The sequence below is a fragment of the Candoia aspera genome, chromosome 2 (assembly GCF_035149785.1).
Source record: "Candoia aspera isolate rCanAsp1 chromosome 2, rCanAsp1.hap2, whole genome shotgun sequence".
Taxonomy (NCBI): domain Eukaryota; kingdom Metazoa; phylum Chordata; class Lepidosauria; order Squamata; family Boidae; genus Candoia; species Candoia aspera.
In genome coordinates, this window is record NC_086154.1 from 187,090,381 (window position 1) to 187,117,998 (window position 27,618).

The following is a 27,618-nucleotide window of genomic DNA, read 5'->3' on the forward strand; positions in this document are numbered from 1 at the left end:
GTCGAGATCTTTCAGCATAACAACTTAAAGGGAGTCTACCATTAGAAATGGGAATTTGCGAGCCATGGGGTTACAGGCAACTTTTATGAAGCCTGAGGGGGCGGGGTTTCAGTCTCACTATCCTCTTCTCTCTTTGTATTAATTTATGGGTGTGCATCCTCCTGGCTTTCTCCAACAGTCACACAATCTGCAGAAGGGCCATAACTCTAAAGAGCTTGCCTACCTCTGCCTGATCAGGGAATTCTAGTCAATCTAGAAATCTGAGCTCTTAAGCTGCAGCACTGTCTCAACTATGACCCACTAACAATGTAGTGCTGAACCTCTTTTCTCTCTCATAGCCTGTTCTGAATGTTGTATCTCTTTGTCATGCTAGGAGTATGTTAGGAAAAGGGTGGAGGGGTTGGTGGAGCAGAAAGCAGGGTCAGGGGGTGAAGTGAACCTGAAGGGGGGAAATCTGTTTCCTAACAATTAGAAGAGTCAGGCATGATTATCCAGCTTTGCCCTGACCTGAGTTCAGGCCTTGTGGTGGCAAATGGCATCAGAACACAAAGCGACAGGAATAGAGCAAAGGCATTTGCTGGGAGTACCCTAGGGAGTCAGGCAAGCAGATGGCACTCAAGGCAAAGTGGGGAAGGAGGACTGGGTGGACAGGCCAAACTAAGCAAAATAAAGGCAACGTAACTGGTTGACTAGGGCAACTTTTAATTGGCAAATTGACCAACTAATCTTTATTGGATTGGTAAGGGCAATTCAGCAGCAAAGTAAATTGGTCAGATTTGTAAAGCTATTCTGATGACTTTAGCTCCAGCTTGATAGCTGTGTTCATACAGTACTCATGCTTCTGGGTAACTATGATTCACAGAATTACACCAATTTTTTAGGTTCGTAACATCGAAATGTACACTATCTGCACTAGCTGGGGTTGTATAATACACAAAACTGAAATGTGGTTGGCTTCCTTTCTAGTGCCTTTCTGTCATGCTTTTCTACAGTGGTGAATGATAACCTGCTTTGGATGGGTAGGGTCCATGTTAAACTCCTTTAAGCTTTACAGAAATAGAGCAGCTTTTCCCAGCCTAGTGCCTTCCGTTTATGTTGGACCTACAATTCCCATTTTCCAGCCAATATCTGCGAGGATTGTTTGAATGATGGGGAGCTGTAATCACACAACTCCTGAAGGGCATCACACCCGGAAAACACCATCTTGTACTCTGTTGTGTCCCACCGAATCGGGGATTTCTCCAATCCCGGGGTTTTGCCCTCTAAATCTTTGCCCCAGAAGCACGAACGGGACATGCGGCCCGATTCTATTTACTTGAAAGTAAATCCCAATGAATTCGATGGGACAATCATACACACGGCTTGTGACCTTTCCAGTTCTGCATGGGGGGCGGGGTGTCGAAGCTGCAATTAGAACAGCCGACAAGGTGTTTCAGCGAAGCGAACTCCAAGATGGAAATGGTTCACCGTAACGACCGCCTTTTAACTGTGCCTTCTCCGTTGCGGGCTTGAGCTAAGCAGAAAGTTTACCAAAGGCGGTGGAACTTCCTACTAAACCGCCGAGCGGAGGAGGTCATTCGGCTGTGTGTGCGTTTGCGCGCGTACGCTTCCGAGAAGCGTGGCTTCATTGAGCCCGAAATCCTGCACAATTCGAATTCTAGGTCCGCGCGCCCCGCCAGCGAAGCGCTCGCTTGCAGACGGGCGGAAGCCTGGAGCTTCTCTGGCGTCTCTTCCAGGGTTGCCGCTCGCCTGGAGAGGCACCTTCGCCTAGAGCCAAGTAGCTAGCAGCCTTGGCGGCGCAATGCTCCTAGTTCGTGTAAACGTAACAAAAATAAAACAAAATACGATAATATTTTCTTTTAAGAGAACACTTGGGCGGTAAAACCACAGAAGCCGGTGGAGTACCGGGGAGGGGGAGGGGCGGCGGAAGCCGGGACCGCGAGAAACAAGGAGAGAAATCTTCCTTACGGGCTGCCTAAGTTGGTTTACTCCGCCCGCAACGCGCTCCGTTCCCCACACTTTCGCTTGTCTGCGCCGCGGCTTCCTCCTCCTCCTCCTCCTCCTCCTCCTCTCCCCTTTCCCTGCTCGCTTGCTCTTGCTCTCTCGCTCCCTCCCTTCTTTCCCCCCTTTCTCGCTCTTTCCCTCCAGAGGCGCCTGGACGCCTTGAGCTGATAAGAAAGACGAGAAGCGGCGGCGGCGGCAACCGAGGAGCGTGTGTTGCCGCCGCGAGAGGGAACCGGCCCGGGAGGGGCGCGGTTGGTGGGGCTGGAAAGAGCGAGGGAGCGCGCGCCGTAAACCCAGTCCCAAGCGCGCAACTCCCAGTAATAAAAGTTCCCGGCGGGGTCTGTTTGAGGCGTTTCCCCCCTCCTTCCCGGTTTTGTTTTGTTTTTGACAGCTGGGCGCAGGCGACCTCTTGTTGGCTTTTTCGGCTTTGCCCGGGGGGGGGGAAGTTTCCCATTCCTACTCCCCACCTCCTCTCTCCCTTTCTCAGGACCAATAACAAGCTGCTCTGAGGTACAGTAGCGGAGGGAGGAGGAGAAGGTAGAAAAAAAGGGGGGGAAGGGGGAAGCTCCGCTGTGTTCTTTCAGTTTTGGGACGACCTCGCCCCCCCTCCTTTCACCCAACCTGTGGAAGGACCAGATTCAAATTTCTCGCTTCTTGACCTCGAGGCAAATACTCGCTCTTCCTCACCTCTCGCATCTCCCCCGCCACCCCCCCCCCGCAGCTGAAGTTTTTGGGGTGCGAAGACTTTGGAGTCTTCGTTTGTGTGTGTGTTTATGTGTGTGTGAAAATCACCTGGAGGGTTGTTGAGAGCTCGGAGAGAGCCGGGCGGGGGGGTGGGAGTCAAAGAAAAGCAGGAGGAAGGAAGGGCCGGTGCAGGCGCTGCCGCTGAGAGGAGTTCCAGAGCCAAGGGGGTGCCCTTGACAAGCAGCATGCAGAAATGGTAAGAAGTTTTCCAACATCCTTTCTTTATTTCCTTAAAAAAAAAAGCTAGTTCTTTTCCCCCTCCTTTTCTTTCTTTTCTTTTTTTCCAAATGTGCCGTAATGCAAACAGCCCTGCCTGGAAGCGTGTTTCTAAAACCGTTGAAACAAACAAGCAGTCGGCAAAAATTCCTGTGGTGCAGAGACCTGTGGGGGGGGGGGGGGGGAGAGGCAGCGGGGGAGGAGAGCATGCGGGCGGCGGAAGGGGGAGAATACAGGACAGTGACATAACTTAAAACTTCGCCCAGTGATTCTTGTCCCCCTCCTCCTCCCTCCTACTTCTTTCTGGCTGGAAGAGAGAGAATTAGATGGGAACTCGAATTCTTTCTTTTTTTACTCCTTTTTTAAATCGCATCAAAGGTGAAAGAAGATCACTAAAGTGAGCGGGCGGGGCAGATTTTTTTTTTTTAACCTAGGGCATAAGGGATCGCGTTAGGGAAAGGAAGAAAATAAAAGAAGTAATTCTCTTTCTGTCAGAGTTGACAGACGTCGTCCTCGGTAGCGAACCGTTAGACTAACGCTGAGCCGCTCTTGGGGGAAAGGAAGGGAGACAGGGCTGTGTGCGCGTGTGCGCCTGTGCGTGCCTGCGCGCGCGCTAGTGTGTCTGCGATCCGCCTCGTCTCAGGCTCAGAGAGCAGAATGGTAAAGCCGCCGTCCGGTCGCAACTTTTTTGGCCATGTGCTTTACAGTTTGCATTTCTGCAGGCAGTAATTGTTAGTAAAACCTGACCGGAGTCTAGGGAGAATTTTTAGAAGTCTGCCCGCCTGCCTGAGCGGTGTCACTCTCAACATTACTCGAAAGTAATTTCCCCATTGAAATTAAGAAACGCGTGTGAATCGCACATGCGGTTCAGGAATGTGTATATGTGAACGGGGAAACGTCAGATATCTATTAGGAATTGCAAAATGGCTGATTTTTATTTTTAATTGCTCACCCCTTTTTTATTTTGGAAAGTTTTATGCGAGTTCAAATAAACCAGAGAGCTCTCTCTGAAACCCTTTCACCTAGGTTGTGTGATGTAGTTAGTTGTTAGATAAAGTCACATTTTACAGCTCACAGCTTTAAAAAGTCCAGTAGCTCAGCTAATTGGGAAGCAAATGTAAAAAAAAAATTAGCATAGGAATGAAAGGGTATAGAATCTTCCTGGACCACTGCCTTGTATTTTAAGCATGTTTTAAGTCTTGAATGCTTTGCTGTGTGGCTGTCCTACTCTGGGGCTGGATGCTCCAGTTCTCAGCGTGTAATTAGAATGTATGTAGTGAAAATAATATTCTCCCCACTTCCATACAATGACATGTTTTGTTTCCCTGATTACCCCTATTGCAGGATAGGCGATTTGTCAAAAGCAGGCAAAGAGGGGACATAAATGGATAACGAGGAGTGTCATATGCTCAGGACTATGATTGCAATAGAACTGGCAGAACATAAAGTGGTTTTGAAAGCAGGCTGCAATTTATGATGCTTCCCATTTACAACAGAGTCAAGCTGTTGTAAATTGATGCACAACGGACATTGTGTAATAATCTAAGCGGACCCAAGGATTAAAATGTCTTAAATTTGGCTGAATATGTGTGCCACACTAATAGTGGAAACAGCTTGAAGCTTTAAAGTCAAATGAAAACACTACAGACCTTGTCTTAAATCTTGCATATGTTTTTCTTACATGGCAGACAAAACTTTAGAAACAGAAATGGGCTTTTTTTTTTTTTGCATGATCAGTCCTTTATAAGGCTTTTACGGTACATATTCCTTTGTGCTCAGGAATTATTACTGAAAATGAATTTTTCACATTTAAAAATGTGAAAGGAAGTTTAATGTTTATTTACTCAATAACCTTTAATAAGCAAATTTCAGAATACCAGGTTTGTACAAGAAATACCATGCAACTTTGCTCTTTCCTTAAACATTCTAGAAACTTTAGTTTGAAATGTGACTAAGAGCTTCTGCATGATGATAGACAGTTATTTTTTAAAATTCTCTTGAGTATTGAGTTCCGTATATGAATGTAGTTACATACAAAGGTTTTTCAGTTTTATGAAGCTTCCAGTTCAAATGATTAAAAAAATACAAGCTGCACGTTAAAAGGAATTCATTTCAACAGGTCTGCATACACACTGTGAGTGGGCATTTAGTATTAATACACCACAAGATAAGTTTCTTTAATGGGTTTTTACATACATTTGAAATGTGATAAAGATTTTATCTATCAAATCTTTTAGAAACATTTACTTTAAACATTACCATTTGTAAGAAATGTAGTAGGGACGTATGTGATTTACTTGCATGGCCCTGAATGATTTCTTCTCTTTCAAACACTGTAGAGCATGATCTGGATGTGTATTTGACAGGCTGGTTAGCCGGTTGCATGAAACAAAACTAGATAAAGGCGGACCTGCTTCTTGCTAACACAGTGGTTAAATGGTAACACTTTGAGGTTCATTTTTCTTAAATTCACCACTTTTACATAATATTTTATTCTAATCTTGCTTGCTGTCAGGGATGTTTCAGAAATTGTGCAATTGCTGCAGTTCAAGAATGCCAGTTTGCATTCCACGAGTGTCATTTGATTACTTTTATCTGCACGACTCCAAGACTGGCCCAGACCTCTCGCTTCATCTTGCCATGTCTCCAGTCAGTGCTGGGCTGTTCTTTTTTCCCCTCTCCCCCTCCAGAAATCTGCCTGACTTAGGCAAAGCAAGGAAGATAAGAAAGGTGCATGTGGGAGGAGAACACTGTTCATGTTTCAGCCATGGTGCCCCGCTAGCAGTGGGATATGATTCACTTGGGGCTCAGAGCATTAGCATGGCAGTGACCGGCTATGCAGTTCAATAAACTCATGAGCAGGTACTGTGTGACAACCTAAGAGGGTCAACATTTATGAAGAGCAGATCTCCCCTACTGTGACTTGGTGCTGCCTGCACAGTATCTGATTTGAACTTTTCCAGTGAGTTGCTCTTCCTTACTTCTCTCCCTCCTTTCCTACCTCATTCATATTTATCCATGTGACCCAGAAATTAACAATACAACTTAAAAGTGGTCAAAGAAACGATTCACAAAATAACAGCACTGTCCACAAGCTTCTTTCTACAAGGGAATTAAGGCAAGGTATTCTTTTACTATTCATAGCGTTTAATGTTTTGTTTTAATGCTCTCGGAATTGTGGAGTTTAAAAAAAATTGTTTTCCTCTTATATATGAAAATTCTAGAGACTCTGTCCCTCTAGAACATCCCTTAGAAAAGCTCAAAGGCAAGGGGGGAAAACCCAATTCAGCAGTGTACAGTAAAGACTTCCTTTGGTATTTCGCAGCTGAACTTGCTTGTTAGAAATGATTTGCTGATCTATAATGAGCCTTTTACAGTTCTAGTAAGACATGCTAAAATATCAATTGTGCATGCCAGTTACATTATTTATAGCCTGCTAAATAATTGTAATTCCATTGTATCCAGTACTTGAATGCACAAGAGATTCAGCAAGAAAAACAGTCATTGGAGATATTCTGGGCAAATATTATTTTTGTGAGAAGAATGAGAAGATCACTATTGGCATTTCTAGCCTTCTGTTAAAAAATTTTCTCTGCAGACTTCTGAATCAAACAATTCTTAATGTGTTTATATAGTCTCTGTTTATATGACAATCCTGTTCCAGGTATGTGTGTCTTGTTTTTGCTATCAGTTGTAAGTATTGCCAAGTTAAGTAACATCAGTTCTTGAAGAGTATGCCATTTCCTTTCAATATGTAGAAGAATGCAATCCAAGGTGTCAAACTGGATTGTTTCTAAGCCAAGTATCAATTGAAAGTGTTTTACTGGACTTTTTTTTTAAGCACAATAATATTTACTTATTTTTTAAGTTACAGCAGATGTTTCCATTTATGACCCACATCTCTTCAAACTTTGGCTCTGGAAAAATTGCTGAGTTAAAATGAAGAACACTTACATATAGGGAAAAATAGTGTCTCATCATTTTCTCCATCTTTCTCTGTTACATAAAATAATACCAGTACATATGTAAAAGTTGAAGTGATAATATTCTTTCCAGTGGACTAGAAGAAACATTAAAAAAAGAGCTACAATGCTGCTGCTCAGTAATTAGTATTTTAATTTTTCTGGGTGACAGTATAATTATTTGAAGCTTTTGTTGCATATCCAAAATGTTTTGATTCTGATAAGATGATTCTTAGTTTTAAAAGCTGATTTTTTCTTTACCTTCCAAGGACAATTCTTTTCACTTACTATCTGCAGAGTAGACATCTTCTTAATGTAACTTTCCTGATTTGATGTGATTTTTTAAAAAATTGTGATAATGAGTTATAATCCTTTTATAATAATCAAGGTAATTGTTCCTTTTCTTAAAAAGCTACTTGGTTGGTTTTCTTGTTATGTAGACAAACCTTCAGTTTGATGCATATAATGTGGAATTCTGAGAGCCCTAGTCGAACACATCTGGACTGAGGAAGGCTGATGTGGACTATAGACAGACTGAAAAAACAATCTATACCCATTGGTGAAACTATTACAGTACTTAGTTCATTAAACATTCTGGATTCTGTTGAAATTTTTGTTATTCGTAACACAGAGAGTTCAATACCCAGTGTTCCCTCCATTTGATAGGTAGAAGGAGAGATTTTCTGGGAAGGTTTTACTGCACCTAAGTGGCAGGAAGTGATTGCCAGCTGCTCTGTCCAGCAGGGGCAGATGGCACGGCCCTACATGGGTCAGGATGAGGACTGGGAACAGCTAGATTTGGATATACCAGATTCATTCCCTCAGATGGGTCCATATTGGGTATTCAAGCCATGGAACTAACATAGCTCCGTCTTCTTATTGCTGTCAGTGGGGATGGGAGTTCTAATGGAAAATTCAGGGTCAGTCTAAAATGCCAGGGAAACTGCCTGCTCTTCTGCTTCATTGTTCCCACTCCTTGGCCTCACTGAATAGTGTTCTGCTCACCCCACTGAAAGCAAAGGAATGAGATGAGTCAAGTCCCATTGGCTAAAATGGGATGGGTAGCTCCAATCTTAGTGACTTTACTGTGCAGGTCACAGATAGATGTTCATAGCAGCTCAATAGCAGCACATATTTGTGGACTGTGCCCACAGTTCTTCTACTTAATAAGATACTGATTCTTGTTTGTATTTTTTTTGTCAAACTCCACTTACATATTGATACAATTTACACTCAGGCAGCTTTTACCATGATTGTAACTTAAAAGTTCTATAGTTTAAAATATCATTTGAAATGAGCTGTAGTTCCAGTTAAGAAATTCATATTCATCTTGCAAGATAAGATGTCAAGATCTTGGATTTTTTTCCTTTGTAAGCAGCCATGGCGGGAGTTGTAGTGTATGTCCAAGGAAATAAATAGTTCCAATACTCATGTATAAAATACATGTTATTGGAAGCTGACTCCTTCCTATTTCCCCTCTTGAACATCAGATTAGTATATACAATTTCCTGATTCAAATGGTAAAACTGGCTGTATTATGCCATTTCAGAGTAGAGGAAGAGCCATTCATAATTGGCTGCTGCTCTTTTTAGTAGTAAGAATAATGGCCTGTGAGTTTTATTCCTGACATGCTAGTTTTCTAAGTGCAGGGATTCTTTTTCATAAAGCAGAACAAGCAGGCAGTCATGCTCTTGTTCATCTGCAGTCTGAAGTGCTATAATCCAGATACAGATTTGCTACCTAACTGGGAGGCTGGCTCAGCTATCATTGTTGATTTTAGCTTGTATTTGCTAATACACAGATTTTGTTTATCGCTCCCCCCCCCAATCTGCTGCTTTCAGAGGAAAACCTTCCCAAAGTATTTTTTATGGAAACTATAATATATGGTGTGTCAGGGAGGAATAAAATCAGTCTAAATTAAAAGATTAAAACACAGTATAACATTAATGTTGCAATAATTAAAACAGTACAGAGCACCAATTATTAATAACAGTTTAAAATGAAAACATTCCAAGTTTGTTTAAAGGCCAGTAGACTGGAGATGCTACTTAAAAGGCCCCGTTTCTCATGCCCACAAGTCTAATAGAACTTAATGGTATGCCCATAAGTAAGGTCTCTGATACCATCACATTGGTATAGTGTGATGGGGTTCACACGTTGTGCTAAGCTATGGTTTGTTTGATTATAATTTATAGATTAAACCACAGTTGACTGGGTTCATACCAACTACTGGGCCACAGCCAAACAAGTTACATTTTTGCTTAGTAAAATGTATGAATTGGATACATTAGTATATCCTGCGAAGTGTTGGCCTAGTCAGCATTATTTTTCCATCTATATGGTAGAGGAGAAGTAGATTATTTTTTTTAATAAGTAACATAAAACTATATTTTCTTTCAATTGAAGAGAATATCTGTAGCTCAGGGTTGAACTGTGGAGTCCTTGGTGCTCTCTCAGCCTGGTTGTTTTCTTGTAGATGTTTCATTGCCTGACTAGGCAACATCTTCAGTATATTTTCTTTCTTGTTTTATTTAACTATAACTGAGTTCTATAAACAGATAAAGATCCAAGGTAGTCTTCTGCAAATAACAAGGGATTTTCTTGCCTTGCTACCTGTGATTCTTTCAATATTATAAATAGCAGCAGTTCAGCCTAACTTTGGGCAAGGAAAATGTACCTTATCAATAAATTATGTATTTTTAATAGATTTAAATTACCTATTTTAGGTGCACCAAATTGCTTGCATATATCTAGTATAATTTTTAAAAAAATGTTTGATAAACAAAATCTTACTATATTCTTTAGGAAAACACTATTTCATAAGCAGCCTGAATCAGTAGTTCTGAATGGTGGTCTATCTGGCTGTTCAACCTACAGATACCCTGGAACTTACTCAACTTTGATAGAGTGGTTGTGTTTCGTGGCACACACAGAGTTATTAGATTTGTGAGCACTTTTCATTCACTGCTGTGCATAATTTCATTCACGCAAAAGTTATTCCATTGATGTGAAGGGGCAAATCTATTCCTTGGGGATTCTGCAATGAAGTGAGCACAGAACTCTGGTATTGATCTGGAAGAATTTGCATATATGTTCTTATTGCTAGAAAGTTTTTCCTAATGTTTGGTCAAATTCTGTTCCCTGAAATTTCAGTGCAGAGGTTCTAATCCAGTATTCAGGGGGGTTGGGTGGAAGGAGACAATAAGTCAGCTCCAGTTTCAACCTGGCAACCATTTACATATTTGTAGATCACTATAGTGCTAGTCTTTTGTTGCCTCTTTATAACTCTTCCCCCTCACAGAAATCAGTTTTCAGACCCCGATGGTCCTGATTGTCCTTCTCCAGACATACTAATTGCTTAGTGCTGTACTCCATATGTAGTCTGACTAACCCAGGTTAGAAAGGAACTATTAAATGATTACCATTTGTGATCTGGATATTATGCTTCTGTTAACATAAACTAAGGTTACATTTAGTTTTTAACAGCCACATTATGTTGGTGGCTCATCTTACATGGAAATAAGTTCCACTAAAAATACTGTTGACTCAGGTCGACTCAGCCTTCCATCCTTCTGAGGTTGGTAAAATGAGTACCCAGCTTGATGGGGAAGGTGACAACTGGGGAAGGCAATGGCAAACCACCCCGCTCTATAGTCTGCGAAGAAAACGTTGCAAAAGCAGCATCCCCCCAAAAGGTCAGACATGACTCAGTGCTTGCACAGGGCACCTTTTACCTTTCACCTTCAAAAATACTATATATAAGATTCTGCCTCTGATATATGTATTTTGCCTCAAAGCCTTTTTTTTTAAAGAAGATCAAGGATGCAGTCCTGTAGATACACTTACTTGAGAGCATGCTGTATTGAATTCATTAGATTTTTAAAGTATATATAATCATGCAGTAAAATTGCAAGGAGCATATTAAGAAACCATACTGAAGTGAGTATAAACATTTACTTCTGAATGCAACATGTTTATTTTTTTATTTTTATTGATCATTTATCATGATCAAAACTATCATTAGATTTGCTTTGATATCATTTTGATTTTCCCTTATTCCTTCCTTTCTGCACTCTGCTATTACCTTATTCTTAACTGTTGTTCTGCGATAAATTTTCTTTATTCACATATTTTTATATCAATTAAATATTTTTTTTTGTCCTTCTAGTCTTCTCTTTATTTCAGACAACTATAGCATTTTGATAGTTTTGTGAGAACAGTAAAAAAAAAATCACAATAATGCTTAAAATGCCCTAAGGGTTTGAAAAAATATTTAGTCAAAAAAGGTTTCCTGAGTCATTTGATTTTTTTTTTATATCACATTTGCATTTCTTCACTTTTCAAGTTCTTCAGTGTTATGTATTCATACCAGTGATATTCATAGTTCTAGGAACAAGAAATGTGAATAAAATCTTGTATGGGTTACAATGTGGTCTTGATTCTAAAACAAATACGCATGTAGTGTTAAGAGTCATTTTAGTATCAGCTGGACTATTAGTGTGCAGCGGACTTGCAATCCTGTTGTAATTGTCATGCAGGCCGATTGTCCTGAAAGTTGTGATTCCTCTGTCTTTAGTAGCTGCTTTTTAACGTTCAGTACAAAGATGTAACAGCACACACAGAAAACATTTTTCCCCTTTTTGTGACCTTACATTTGCCAAAGTGCCTCATGCTGGAATTCCTTTTCAATATCTTTTTTTTGCAGAGCCAGACATGCATCCAGACACAAAAGCCTCTGTGTATAGCAAGCTGTTTTAAATATTGTGACTTGCTGATGTGCTGTCCTTTCTCTGCTTGAGCCAAAGATCTCTGCTCAGTGTCTGTAGATTACCAAGGCCCTTCTTCATTGTATCTCTTGTCAGCTATTCCTATTCATTTAACCTTTCATTAGTGTCTGTGCAGCTTCACTGTCTGAAAAGGCACGGCAGAACCTAAAGGCCTACTGTCACAGTTATTAGATTTCTCGGTTACATCCCGGCAACCATAATGGAGTCAGAGTCAACATTATTGTCACGGATGCTGCTGTCCTGGGGTGCAACTCTTCTGTGCATGTCAAGGACATGTGCCACATGTTGATAATGTGTCCCAGGGATAAATGCACAACATGAGGGATAGGCCCAGCCTGGAAGTAATGAGCTTTGTGGGAGTCACTTCACAGACAAACAGCTGAGAAGGAATTCTGCTTAAGAAGCCAAAAGAGAAAAAGTGAATTAAGTGTTGCCAAAGTTTGCCTATGAGGTACTTGTCAATCATGTTACTTTCATTTTATGTTCTATTACAAGGACAAAACAAAAATGTTATCTGCAACTGATGAAAACATTGATTTAAAATAAGAATAACAAAAGAAACCCTGCAAGAATGGAATATATTTCTTACAATCCTTCAAAATATATATTGTCAAGCATCAGAACAATGCATTTCGTGTTAGAAATAGAGTCACCACTGTCAGTTGGCTCTTGACAGTGAAATTCCCTGTTGAAAAGAATGGGTCGCATGAACTTTTTTATGGGTTATAAGGGTGTTTTTTTTTACTTCAAAAATTAGCTTAGTTAATTTGCTTGTAATCACCTGTGTTACACCAATAACAGCTAGCACTAAGATGTAGTCTCATGGTGTATTCTTACTTTTTGAGCAAACACGATAGCATACAGTATTTATGCCTTTGAGCCTTCATTGCTGTTAACTGAAATAACTGGAGATAGATTATCCACTTGCCAAGGAAACAGAGGTAGCTGTCCCGCTAGATCAGTTCATGGGTTTATCTAATTCAGAATCTTGTATATATCTGCTGCTAGACATGTGCTCTCAGGATAATAGTCTTTAATTCAGTGAGATATTCAGAGAGATATTTCCTCTGAACCTGGATATTCCTCATTAAATAACATTGAATAGAACAATCCTCCATGAATGTGCCTCAAGTTGTCTAAATCATTTGCCATTATTACAGGATGACAGTGAGTTAATTGTGCCTGATATAAATTATGAGAGATGGAGAAAGTCTGTATATTCATAATCGTATATGCCTCTGTCATCACATTTCTGTCCCTGACATCTTGGTTGATATGATGAAAGGTCTCCAACTCATAACTGCTTGCCTGCTTGTAGTGTCTGCTTGTTCACTATACTTCCTGCTGATTTGAGTTTTGCTATATGGAATTCTAGCACCTGCTGCAAGTAATATTATTAGAAAAGTGTATTATCTGCTATATACACAGCCTTATTAATGGAAGACCAAGATTTTGAAAGTAATTATGGAGGAAATTCAAGGCTTCTGTAACAGAAACAAACTTGAATTGCCATTGCAATGGTATTGCTAAAAGGCTGAAGTGGTTCTTCTTAAGACACTTAGTATTAAGTTCTGAATATAACCTACCAAAGCACACAATGAAATATACATTGCTGATAATTCATGCTGAGGTCTAATAAAGAAATAATACAATTGGGAATTTTATTATGTAAATAGGATTTATATTCAGAAATATTGTTGGGTAAAACATAATTTTAAGTTTGTGTTCTTATGCCTTATTATTTCAGGTGCCATAAATAGTTGTGACTTATACAGAGAAAATGTTGTAATGAAAGAAGAGTGTTCCAAGCAATATTCTGTGCCTAAGAAAGTAAAAAGAAAGGCAATTTGACAACAAAACAGAATTGGTCTAGCTAGGTTTGTTGGATAATTCCAAAGAAAGGAAGGTCTGCTCTATTTATGTCTACTTAAGTACATTGTTTAGTAAGTCATGCATAAAAATAAGAACAAGTTTTGCAGGTGAAATTATAAAATAGAGATTATTCAAAACTGTGTTAAAAAATCACAATATGAAAGCCTGAATAATAAAAGTGAATTTTAAAAGACAAAAACAGTTCCATACCTGAATGAGAACACACATAACACCATAAAGACTGTATTATTCATAGATGATGTGCCATTCTCCCCCATGCCACTTTCCAAATTCAAAGTCAAGAATGCCTATTAGGGCAAAACTAAGGCAAGGTTTTTTAAAAAAGGCAGCACATGTATAGCATGGAGAACCTTAACACAGTTAATTACTGTATTGAAACTGAATAAAAAATTCAGGGAATAAGTGACAGCAAAGCAAATTTGGAAGACTTAATTAGTGGCAACGAGAAAAATTTTTATTTTCTTGGAAGTTGCCAATTTCATAATCATGTGAATACAAGTCTGTATGTATTGCTGTTTAACTAATTACTTTTCTAGTTAAACTCTTACTGACTTAACCACACTGAATTATAAGGCATTGTGCCAGTTTTATTAAACAAGTTTTGGAATTTATTCATACAATCAAACTAAATTTGTATCTCATGCATAGACTTTTAAAATTTGTCAGCATTACAAATGTTTAGATGGAAATGTTTTGATGACTAATACAATACAACCAAATTATTGCCCTGGCGATTATTCATAGTGCTGCTTTGTCATGATGATTATCCCTCATTGTTCAAAGGCTAAAGGGATGATTGTATTTTTAGAGATGAATGTTTAAATGTATTTGAAAGTTTCTTTATTGAAAACAGCACTAATAGTCTAGAAAGAGTATGAAATACAGGATCTTGCAGCTCCTGAAACTTTAAGGTATCATATCATTTAGATTATAATATAATTTCTGAAGTGTTGCTATATTACCAACCTGTCCCATGGCTGCTGATACGAAAGCTGGTGTTCCAGTCTCTCAGATGGTAATGATACCTCTAGAACTTTAGGAAAGAGTTGATATGCTTCAGTTTAATTTTTTTCTGGAGATAAAAATAAGAGTGGCTGAGAAAAGTTGTTGGTTATTTTTTAAATACCTGCCTGAGGAAAAGTTAGGGCGTTTCTCTTTGTCTCCTGAATTTTCAGGGTAAATTGATCCCTGTTTTTATCATATGGCCACTTTTAATAAATGGTGGCATCCCGAGGATATTACACTGCTTGAAGATACACAATATATCAGCCAAGGTCATCTCGTTTTGGGATGGGAAAAGTGGTTTATTGATGCTATGACAGTCTAGCTGCTTGTTAAATTTCTCTCACAAAGATTATTTTTTCAGTTGGTGGTATCTCCTTTAGTTGTGCTTGTGTCACAGTGGCTTGGATATATCTATATAGTTTTCTTGGTAGCAGAACAGAAGTGTTTTGCCATTGCCTTGTTTCAGGATGTTTTTCAGAGTAGTCAGTAGCTATGGTATACCCAAGTACTAATGAGCCCCACCTACTTAAGTTTCTAAGTTGAAATGTTGGGCAGGTGGTGCCATCTACTACTTACATAAGTATTTAGATGACTACAGTCTTCCAATTCTATTGTGGTGATGAGTGACAGAATATAGGGTTGCTTCATATACCCAAGTTCATTAATTTGGCTAGTCAACATGTTATAATTGGGAACTGATTATATGAGTGAAATAATATTTTTGAAATAACATCAAAGGGGGTGGGCTCACAGACAGGACCCAAACTTTGCAAATGCCATTTTGTGTTTTATAAGTCATAATGTCAATAATCAATTTCCTGCTAGTGTGAACATTTTCAAAGCCCTTTGCTTTACGGTGTACTGATTTTCCACTTTTGAAGGCTTATTCCCAAATGATTTTTTGAGACCTCTACTGCCAAGTATTTCAATGTGTATCAGATTCCTTTTTGAGCCTAGGAACTTATCTAATTGCCATCATGACCTGTATGTGCCTTTGCTACCTGAAATACTTGTATAAATTACTATTTTTGCTAACACTACAGCCTCCTTGATCCTGCAGGGCAATTATATGTCCCCACAGAAGACTGATATCCTTATACCTCTAGAGTACTATGGGTTAGTGGCCCACTAGCTGACTTCACCTGGCCTAGAGACAGCCTGGTTTGAATTGAAGGAAAAGGTCCAAAACGTTGATTTTCAGAATGACTTAAGTAAAGGCCAACCCACATATGTAGCAGGCCTGTTTGGGAGACACTTCTGCTATGCTAAGTATTTGGCAACTGTTCTCTGCCTGTTTCACAGAAGAGGGTTTACCCTTGCCCACTATAATGTATTGACCATCTTCATTGTTAGGAGGTATGTAGATGTTGGAAGAAATAGAAATGGTCTTTCACATTCTTTTGCATTGCCCTTTCTATATGGTGTAGTGAGCTGACCTAATAGCTTTTCCTCTATTCCACTCTCACACCAGCTCAAAGGAGAATAGTAGATGGTTTATTATGGTCACAGACCAGAGTTTAAAATAAAACATGTTAAAAATAAAGTAAGAACACAAAACAGGATAAGAATGTTACAATAGGTGGTAGATTCATTGGTGGGCAGAGTGTCTACTTTTACAGGCTGTATAACAGAATTTGGCTACATTCAAGGAAACTAAATCATACTGATCTGATACCAATAACTCTATATAAAAAAGATGAGATTCCTGGGTATTTTTACCAGGTAAGGAGTTATAAGGCTGGTCCTAAGATCCTTGTAGAGGGTACAGTATAACAGGACATGAGTCTATAGCTTCAATAGCTTCTTGTCCGCGGAGTGCAGTAATAGCTCATTGGGAATTTTTTTATATCTGCCCTTCAAAACTCTCGTGGGGAGAGCACTGAAGCTTGCTAAAATTAGTGCTCTTTGGATTTGGAAGCTGTAATACGATGTAAATACTTCAGTGGTTTGAAGAAGGGGGCTTGACTGTTCAGAAAAAAAAAAACCTTGGGTAAAGCAGATTGATCCTGTTTGGCTCCTAGATTTTAATACATGGTTTAAATGCACTAAGTTCATAACCCACCATTTAAAAAGTCTCCTTAGAAAAGCTGAGATGTTGAAGTTTTGTAAAATTGTCCTGGTTGATACTGATTCACAACTGTCCGTAAGAGGCAAAGGACTTGAGCCTGTGGGGAAAAACAGTAACTTCGACCAGTATGCTATGATGCAAGTCCAGGCACCCATTTCAGCTTTAGTCAACCCTGCCTCCCTCCTTAATACTACACTGAGAATGTAAGAGGCTACCAGGAATATAGAAATTTAGGAATTTAGATTGGACCCTTTGAAGAAGAGTACTCTAGAGGAAACGTAAGGTCCCAACTGGGCACCAAACAGTTCCATATGGGCTTTAGCTGCATGGGCTTCAGTGCTGCTGGAATGCACTGTGCTCCTCTGTAAAATGAAATGATTGTGTTGTGACCATTGTTTATGCATTTTGCATAACATTTGTTTAATTAGTGTTTCTTGAAAAACCCATTATTGGTCAACCATAAACCAGGCCTTGCAAATCACTGGTTGGATTAATATAACAGGCAGAGTTAGAACCAAATTTTATGGCTTAGCTCCAGAAACATTTCAAGGAATTTGAGGGCACTGATAATACTTCTCTGCCAAAAGCTTAACAATGATCTTGCCTTGTGACTCAAGACACAAACATCTCTTCACACAAGTGGAGGTGCCATAATAGTGTGTCTACGTAAGCAAGACTACTACAAAAAGTCTACTACAAAATGTACTCTCCTCTCTTTGCTGTACAGGTATTGCTGTTATGGTGAAGCACACTGCTTCCCACATAACAAAGTGGCCCTGATTCTTATTTGAAGGTAAGCCTAGAATAGACATTCCATTCCAGTTGTTGCCACAGTTGGCCAAATACTGGAGAGCATTTTTGTCTTGCAGGTTCACAGATTGGAAAGCACCATGAAAAGTGTAGGAATACTTTACCTGTATGATTCTGCCCCTTTGGGAAGGATAGGCATAGAGTTTCATGGATGCAGGACCAAGGGATTCTCGCACGGCATCCCTGTTCTTTATTTGTACAGATGTTCCAAATTCAAAATGGGCTAGATGCTCCTTCCAAGAGATATGAGGGAGGCAGTTGAAAGGGGGAGCAGGATGAGGAAAGGGCACCTGAGGCGGCCTTTAGGATGCTACTGTACTGATGTAACTGGCAAAATGCAGAGGAATGTGTCTCATGCCAAGGAGAGACCCCAAAGGGCTAATACATGGGTGACCATTATGTACTCTTTCTAACTGGCTCAGATGTGCCTCTGGTTAGGTGAATCTGTCCTAATTTTTTTTAACCTAATTGAGACATGGTACTAAACCATAATATACTTTGGTTTTTGGCTTAGTGTGCTACAGGAACCCAACCATTGTTGTTTTGTAAAACATGGTTTATGGCATTGCATGTTTTAATTTATTAATAAAATGGCTTACTGTGAGACGTAAACCCATTGTAGTATTATAAATTTGATTTTATATCTGAGAACCGCTGCATGTAAAACAAGTTTCTGCCTAACTAGACCAATTCTTGTGAGGGGAAAGGAGATAAATGACCTAGAATGTAGCTGATTCAATCTCCTGCTATGACTGAGTGGTTAAGGAACAGCTTTGAGGTGTCTGCAGTGTGTATCTGTGTCCTGGAGGTCCATCTTTCTGGCTTTTTATTTATCAAATGGGGCCATGTTCCTTCATTCCAAGATAACTTTAGAATGAGGTTTTGCTTAGTGTTGATGTGTGAACTTACCTGTTGTGGTTTGTAAGACCACAACAGATAAGGTTTATGGTTCAGTGCAGTGTATGAATCCAGATAATTTTTACTTATGTAGCAAGTCATAATGAACAGAAATATAATATAGTATAATGAGTAACCCAACCATTAAAGGTTTTCAGTATTAGTATATATCTGCAGCTGCTCTTGTTGCATATCTGTTGCCTTGGTTTCTTGTCAAAAGAGACTTTTCCTCCTCGAGGGGTTCTTGAAGCCCTCTCTCAGTATGGCTGTGTGTAGTTTCTTTTCTCGTTGTATGGAGTTCCAAAATAGTACATGGATTCCAGCCACTGCTGAGAGTCTGAAAAAGGAAGGTCCTTGCTGCTCTACAGCTGGAAAAAGTGAAAAGGAGACACAGCTTTGTTGCATGTTTTGCAATGCAAGGTTGGTGTTCCCATAGTAGATGTTTAATGGAACCCACTGCGAGTGGGTGGCCTTGTCAGCATGGTCCCTAACTGATGAATTTTGATGGCATTTCTGGAGATGCTCTGGAGCTAGCTGCCATCTGCTCTTTTTTTTTTCTGAGTGGTCTGTTTTCTTTTCCCATACCAGGCAGAACTAGAATCCAGTTGTAGCAGCAGTAATGTATCTTTTCCCCTGCCATAATTAGAGTATAAGATTCCTGGGTTAACATTAATTGTACATTTGAGTATAATCTTCTGGTCTGCCTTTTACAAAATGTCAAGTAATTTTTTTTTATTAGAAAAGTGGCATATAGACCGCTATAATAAATGACTACTTTTGCCTTAGTTCCAGAATAATTATAAAATCACAAGAAGAGATTCAGGGAGGGGGCTTGGGAACTTAGGATTTCCATTGGGTCTTCATTATTTTTTCTCACTTTTGAGAATGAATGTTTATGCCAGAAAAGCTTTAGCTAAAGTTTTGGTACTGAGTCTAAATACAATAATATACTGAAATAATCTGCATGGAGGTAAGTATGTGGACACATATATAAAGAAAACTTTTTGGTAACTTGAGCGTAAAGGCAGTGAATAAACTAGTGAACTTTTTTTCTTTTTTTCCTGATGGATATCTTGCCTCTACTCACCTCTTGTGCTAACAATGCTATGGAGCCTCTGTTCTCTGCATTCTCACACAATATTAAGTGTTCTTGGCACATTGAATATTTAATATGTCATTTCATTCTGATACAAGTAAACCCTTTAGACATCTTTGCAATCAAAGCTATTATTGTAAATGTGAGCTCTAAATAAATAGGAGTAACAGCAAAAGTAGCTATCATCTAATAACAGTGTTTTGCTATTTTATTCTGTGGAATGAACCATTGTGTCTTATCTAGGATAATGGTCATATAATGGTGGGACAAAAGTCTACTTGCATGTGTGCTTTAAGAGAGCTGAGAATTTCTCACTGTTGAATTGATTGGAGTTACAGCTGAGAGGTTTGGGCACTGCTTTAACAGTGTAGATCTTCTCCTGGAGAAGAATAATTTTCTTTCAAATGTTTGACTGTTTTCTAAAACATATCATACAATATTCTATTACTAGGAATCTTGATCCAGCCATTCCAAGTAGGTTGCTTAGTGATGAACGAAGATGTTCAATCATTGCCTCTTTATGGAACTTAACTGTTAGGGATATTGCAGGTTAAATGTTGAGAAGGGATAGTTGATGTTTTCTGAATAGGACAGGCCATGGCACAATGTTGTCTGAAAGCAACAATATTTGAGGGCTTCTCCTGAAGCACCTGAGGCTACTTTTTCCTACCTTCTGATTTGGGGCGGTTGATTTAGGAGGATTATGCATAAAACAGTTGTTACAAAATATGTCTCCAGTAACCTCAGCATCAAAAAGAAACAAAATTCTGACCATCCCTGTTCCAATAATTTTTTGGGTGTTCAAGGAGGTGAAGCGTCTACAACACACTGCACTAAGCCATAATGTGATATATTTGATTTTAGATCAACACAGTGTGTAACGTTAGCCATTGTGTTTTGTAAACCATGCATTATAGGTTAGTGTACTGTGTGAATCCAGCTGGTTTTTAGCTGTCCAGCAAATCACAGTTAAAGAAGTAATGCCTTAGTAAGATGTGTGAACCCAGTCTATACTTGGATATTGATATACTGTGTATCCTGGCAATATGATACTTACTAACCTGTCAAGAGTCAACTGATTGTGGCAGATAAAGTTGAATTGAAATAAATAAATAAGTGAATAAATAAATAATTCTGGTAGTCAAATACATAGTACATTTATATGACTTCATTCTCATATTGTATATGATGATCATAATAATGAGCATATCTTTTCTCCAATATTGTAAAAATATCACAGGATCCATTGGAATAGCATGCTTCTTTCCATACATTTATATGCATGTATATGAAGCCAGTCATGTTGACTGAATGCTCCTTCTGTTTTTTAAAAAGAGGCTGGGCTCAGCTTCTATTCTTTTCCACTCAACTGATAATGTACAGTAATTCAGCTATTTTATAGGAGAATTGATATACAGTAATGTGCATGGGACCTATTCCCAAATTCATAAAAATGTTATCTTTGATTGAAAGTTCTTCACAATAAATAATTCAATCTTAAAAGAGTAAATTATATCCTTTCACCTAAGGAAAAGAAACGGCTCAAAGTTATTTTTCTCTCTCTGTAATCTGTCATGTATCTTGTATTTACTGCTGTAGGGAAATATTTTTCTTTCTTGAACCTTTAAAGAGATATTTAAACATAATATGCTCATACCTTTAAAATCATTTGGTGGGATAAAAAAAAACTTTTAAACTTTGTATATTTTTATAACACAGTATACTTCGTCTTTGAAAGTTCCATTTAAAGTCTTCTGTCATATTCTGCCAAAAAGCGTTGTTCAGAACTTGGTGTGTGTTGAAACATGCATGCCTGTCCCAGTGTCATAAGTAATTATATCTCTTGTGCGCTTGCTTCTAGTAATTGGAAAGTTCGACCTACCGCAGGATACATTTTAGCATTTGATTGTATCTCGAGGACATGTTACAGAAATCAAGTTTTCCACCATGCAGCAACTTGAAATTGTAAACAGATATTAGTTTAAGTGTATCATCCTGTGAGTTTTTCTCAACAAACCTGCCTGTGTGTGTGTGTGTTTTCTTTGCAACTCCAGGGAAACATTTCAAAGTATGTGTCTTCAGCAGCAATTAAGCCTATGGTATCTCTACCCCCGCCCCTACTCCGAAACAAGGCAGTTGGTGCTATTGGTGTATCTAAAATTTATTCAACACTAAAGCAAGATGATGTAGTATAGTAGGTAAAAAATCAAACCATGAGTCTGACTTTTTAGTTCAAATTGTTCATTTCCCCAGATAATCTTGAACAAGCCACAGTTTGGCAATACAGAATATGTAGAAAGAAAGCTGAAATATTGCTTTGTAGAGCTTGAAATTAAGTCAGAGAATTTTGTATGCATTTTTAGTTATATTTCTTACAACTAGAAAATATTACAAGGTTTAAATGCTCAAATTCATATATTATCATATACTATCTATACATTTACAGTAAAGACACTTTACTGTCTTTCTGCTCTTATCTCATGATATGTGAATATCCAACAACAGGTAATCTACAGTCATGTGTATCTGACAGCAATTCTTTATTATCCCCCCAATGATGGAAATGTCAAAATTTACTCAATGTCCACAATATTTATATATATTAGTCATTCCTTCACCTTGACTTCTTCACATCTTTTTCTAAATCATGATGATGTATATTTGCTGTTGGCTGCCTATGTGGTTTGTGTGTGTATCTTGTTCATATGGTTTGAAAATTCTAGTTAATAGCTTAATGTATTATGTAAACTCAGGCATTTATGGCTTATTCAATAAAACATGGCTTATTTAAAACAAACCTTTATTTAGCATGTTATCTGAACTCAACCAAAATGTACTAAAGTAGCTGAAAGTACTTTTGTACAACTGTTTCCATTACAAGCAGTTTGAAGATGAGTTGTGCTTTCACTGAGCTTGTAATGCTGAAAACAAGGAGTAAATGATGCCATTCGATCACTCTCCAGCCCTGAGCTACCATCAGTTCTGGAGTAACAGCATTTCCCCAATCCCTACTCCATCCAATGTTTGGCTAAATGTGTTGTTTGACACCCCTTACATCCAGCAAAGTCTACAGCAAACTGATGAAGCTAAAATGATGACATGAGTGATAACATCACTGTGCAAGTACAGCTATTGAATACTTGTATCTGATATCATTAAAACATAATCATTTGCCCCCTTCCTACAGATACTTATGCCTTCACCTACATCTTTATTTCACATTGCATGCATTTGCATGGTTCTATGCTGCAGCAGCAGCAGCAACAATATCCCAGCAATTACTGGGAAGTAAAGTTATTAAGTTACCTTCTTTTTGCCTTGAGAGGAGCCAGGCGATTGGATGAGGCAAAAGTTTCTGCAAATAGATAAGTGGACCATTCACAAACTACACAGAGCTGCAGTATTTCACTGAAAAAATTAGCTTTATTAGTGTTTCAAATACACCACAGCTGAAGCAGAAATAAATTGGCTCAGTTCTGAAACCCAGCTCGTGTGTGAGATCACAGAGGTCTGGAGCTGCTTTTGGACTGGCTTAGAGTCAGACAATGAAGATATTGAAGTGGTAGATAGCTTCTGCCTTTTAGGGTCAACTATCAACAGTAAAGAAACAGCAGTCAAGAAATACACCACAGACTAGCACTTGGTAGAGCAATCATGAAGACCTTGGAAAACATGTCCAGATGCCAAGATGTGTCTATACCTACAAACATCAGAATAGTGCAAGAAATGGTATTTCCTGTGACACTCTATGGAAGCAAAAGTTGGACTTCGAAGAAACAGGATAGAAAGAATATTGATGCTTTTGAACTTTGGTGTTGGAGAAGTCTCCTGAGAATATCTTGGACAGCCAAGAAAACAAACAAATGGATCAAATGAACAAATCAGAGTTCTCACTCAAGGCACAAATGACCAGGCTCAGATTATCCTACTTCAGACACATTATGCAAAGACCGCTGAAGAAGGCTCTAATCCTGGGAAAGGTGAAAGGAAAGAGAAAAAGAGGATGACCAACAGCAAGCTTGGTGGACTCAATTACAGTGGCAGTGGGTACACTGTTGGAAGACCTGAAGGACCAGATTAGGGATAGATTAGGGAGATTAGGATTAGGGAGAAAATCTATCTATGTGGTTGCTAAGAGTTGATACTGACTTGATGGAATATAATCAAATTAAATAGAGTCATGTAAAGGTGCTCTGAGAGTTTGGTTCAGAAGTTAAGTGAAGCCATGAATTCCTCCGATCTGAATACACACTCTTTTTTTCCTGCTTACATAGTTAATTTAGAGATTCGTAAGACTCACACATCATGCTTAGTCATAATGTGGCTCATTTAATTTGGCTTAGTATATTATAGAAACCTAGCCAGGGACTATTTTATTCTCTTGATGGTTGGAGACCAATTTCCAATTAGAAGCCATGGTTTGCTCTTATTAAACAGAACATGTGCACTTTAGTGTATATTGCTTACCTTTTCCTCTAGCAATGACAATTCTGCCTTATACAGAAAGAAGCAGAGCTACAGCCACCATTGTCAAGAGCTATATTTGCCTATCAAACTACACTGATAATCTGGTTTATTTGTATCACCTTGCAAAATGGTAAGACAAAATATACCCACATACACCTAGTGAATCTGGGTGGTAGATAATGTGACAGAATGTTCGCTTATATTAACCACCACGTAGAGTTCCTCTGGTAAATGGGCAGCTGTATAAATTTGTTTAATAAATAAACAGTAAGAACAACCTTACCTTGGAATATATTTGTTTGTTAGATTTATATCCTACCTTTCCTGCTGGTATTCAAGATAGCATACCTAGCAGTCCCTCCTCCCATTTTTTTCCTGCACAGCAAGACCCTGTGAGGTGGATAAGGCTGAGAGAGAGTGACTGGCCCCAGGTCACCCAGCTAGCTTCTGTAGCTGAAGGTGGACTTGGACCAGAGTCTTCCAGTCCTAATTCAATACCCTAATCATTTTAGTACACTATCTGCTTCAAAATCTGATTTACGAATAATTGTGTTCAAGTTGTTTAATGTTCCCTTGTTAAAGTTACATCCTGTCTCTTGTTCAAGAGCTTAAAGTTGTGTGGAAAATATACTCTTCTTCCATTTACCCCACAGTAAGAAGCCTGGGCTGCAGCAAAGGATCATTACCTAGTCATGTTGCTGGAGCTTGAGCACCTCAATGATACGCCCAATTAAATGCAAAATTCCAGAGGTTAGCCAGAAGAGATAAGGAATTATTTTTAAACAAGCAGTGCGCAGAATAGGAAAGACAAGAGACCTCTTCCAGAAAATTAGAAACTTCGGAGATAAATTCCAGGCAAAAATGGGTATGATCAAAAACAAAGATGGCAAGAACCTAACAGAAGGAAAAGAGATCAAGAAAAGGTGGCAAGAATATACGGAAGACCTGTATAGGAAGGATAATAATATCGGGGATAGCTTTGATGGTGTGGCCAGTGAGTTCGAGCCAGACATCCTGAAGAGTGAGTTTGGGCCTTAAGAAGCATTGATAATAACAAGGCAGCAGGAGATGACAGTATCCCAGCTGAACTGTTTAAAATCTTGCAAGATGATGCTGTCAAGGTGATGCATGCCATACGCCAGTAAATTTGGAAAACACAAGAATGGTCATCAGATTGGAAAAAATCAACTTATATCCGCATACCAAAAAAGGGAAACACTAAAGAATGTTCAAACTATTGAACAGTGGCACTCATTTCACATGCCAGTAAGGTAATGCTCAAGATCCTGCAAGGTAGACTCCAGCAATTCATGGAGCGAGAATTGCCAGATGTACAATCTGGGTTCAGAAAAAGCAGAGGAACTAGGGACCAAATTGCCAATATCCTCTGGATAATGGAAAAAGCCAGGAGTTTCAGAAAAACATTTATTTCTGTTTTATTGACTATTCTAAAGCCTTTGACTGTGTGGACCATAACAAATTGTGGCAAGTTCTTAGTGGTATGGGGATACCAAGTCATCTTGTCTGCCTCCTGAGGAATCTGTATAACGACCAAGTAGCAACGGTAAGAACAGACCATGGGAGAACAGACTGGTTTAAGATTGGGAAAGGAGTGTGGCAGGGTTGTATACTCTCACCCTACCTATTCAGCTTGTACGCAGAACACATCATACGACATGCTGGGCTGGATGAATCCAAGGCTGGAGTTAAAATCGCTGGAAGAAACATGAATAATCTCAGATACGCAGATGACACCACTTTGATGGCTGAAAGCAAGGAGGAACTGAGGAGCTTTATGACGAAGGTGAAAGAACAAAGTGCAAAAGCTGGGTTGTAGTTAAACCTCAAAAAAACCAAGTTTATGGCAGCCAGCTTGATTGATAACTGGCAAATAGAGGGAGAAAATGTAGAGGCAGTGACAGACTTTGTATTTCTAGGCACAAAGATTACTGCAGGTGCTGACTGCAGTCAGGAAATCAGAAGACATTTAATCCTTGGGAGAAGAGCAATGACAAATCTCGATAAAATAATTAAGAGCAGAGACCTCACACTGACAACAAAGGTCCGCATAGTTAAAGCAATGGTGTTCCCCGTAGTAACATATGGCTGCAAGAGCTGGACCATAAGGAAGGATGAGCGAAGGAAGATCGATGCTTTTGAACTGTGGTGTTGGAGGAAAATTCTGAGAGTGCCTTGGACTGCAAGAAGATCCAACCAGTCCATCCTCCAGGAAATGAAACCAGACTGCTCACTTGAGGGAATGATATTAAAGGCAAAACTGAAGTACTTTGGCCACATAATGATACCCTGGAGAAGATGCTGATGCTAGGGAGAGTGGATGGCAAAAGAAAGAGGGGCCAACCAAGGACAAGATGGCATGGGCTGATCCATGAAGTTACAAAGAGTTGGAAGCGACTGAACAAATAAACAAAGAACCCTGTGAGGCATGTTGGGCTGAGCGGGTGACTGGCCTAAAGTCACTCTGTGGGCTTCCATGGCTGAGGGTGGACTTGAACCTGGATTTCCTTCTTAACCAGTCCACCCTACTGACTTGGCTCCATGACTTGATATGGAAATACATGTTTTCATTGCCAATTTAAATGTGAAATATTATTAAAATAATCTCCTATTATGAAACTAAAGCAGTTTTGTGTGTTGCAAATTTTTGCACTTTTTCATTGTAATGAGGGCTGCTTAACATAACGATTTGGCACCATATTTTGAAATCAACATGTGACTTGTATATAAGTAGCTTATGGCTTCATGTAGCACCTCCACAATTAATAGAATTCATGTTTTTACATAGGACAGGACATGTATTTGGTAGCTGCACCTTAAATCTGTTATTTATTCTGGTTTCTATGGCAGTGGATTATACAGGTAGTCCTTGGGTTATGACGGCAATTTGGACTGGAATTTCCACCGCTAAGCGATGCAGTCATAAAGTGAAATGTCACATGACTGCTTTGCTTAGTGACGGCAATCCTGGCAGTCCTGTTGCTGTCGTTAAGCATGGACCATGTGGGTTGTTAAGTGAGGACTTCATGTGACTGCGAGGTGGGAATCCAGAAGCACTTGCTTACGCCGCTGAATCCCAGGCGAGCAGGCTGGTGGGTGAGAGGTACAGGCAGGTGCTATGGAGTATGAGATCCCGATGCCACCTGGGTGCTCCTCAGGAAAAAAAAAGCAGTGGGAGCAGGAGTGACTTGCAGGAGCAATGTGCAACCTCCTGCTGGCTTCTGCATTGACTTTGCTTGTGGGAAACCAGCAGGGAAGGTTGCAAATGGCAATCACATGATCGCAGGATGCTGCAACCATTGTAATTGTGAGCCAGTTGCCAAGTGCCTGAATTGTGATCATGTGACTGCAAGGACACTGTGATGGCTGCAATTTCAAGGACTGGTTGTAAGTCCCCCTAGTTCAGTGCTGTCGTAACTTTGAACAGTTGCTGTATGAGTTGTCGCTAAGCAAGCACTATCTGAAATTCCTGACCATCTTCTTATTGTGCCTTTTATTGATACTGTGTTTTCTGCCAATTTTCTCCAGACTCCTAAGTTCTTTCAGCCTGTTATCATAGGGCATGTCCTCAGATTCTTGTATCATCTTTGTTACCCTCTTCTGAACCCTCTCTAACTTATTAATATTCTTCTAGAAATTGAGTGTCAAGAA

General features: G+C 39.3%; 1 protein-coding gene across 1 annotated transcript in view; it reads left to right on the forward strand.

Annotated features, from left to right (window-relative positions):
- Nucleotides 1-2,500: 2,500 nt before the first annotated feature.
- BNC2 (basonuclin zinc finger protein 2) overlaps nt 2,501-27,618 on the forward strand; it is a 402,994-nt gene continuing 377,876 nt past the window's right edge. The window contains exon 1 of the mRNA XM_063295036.1: nt 2,501-2,944. Coding sequence (XP_063151106.1) covers nt 2,942-2,944 — 3 coding nt within the window. The 5' untranslated portion in view covers nt 2,501-2,941. The remainder of the gene's footprint in view (nt 2,945-27,618) is intronic.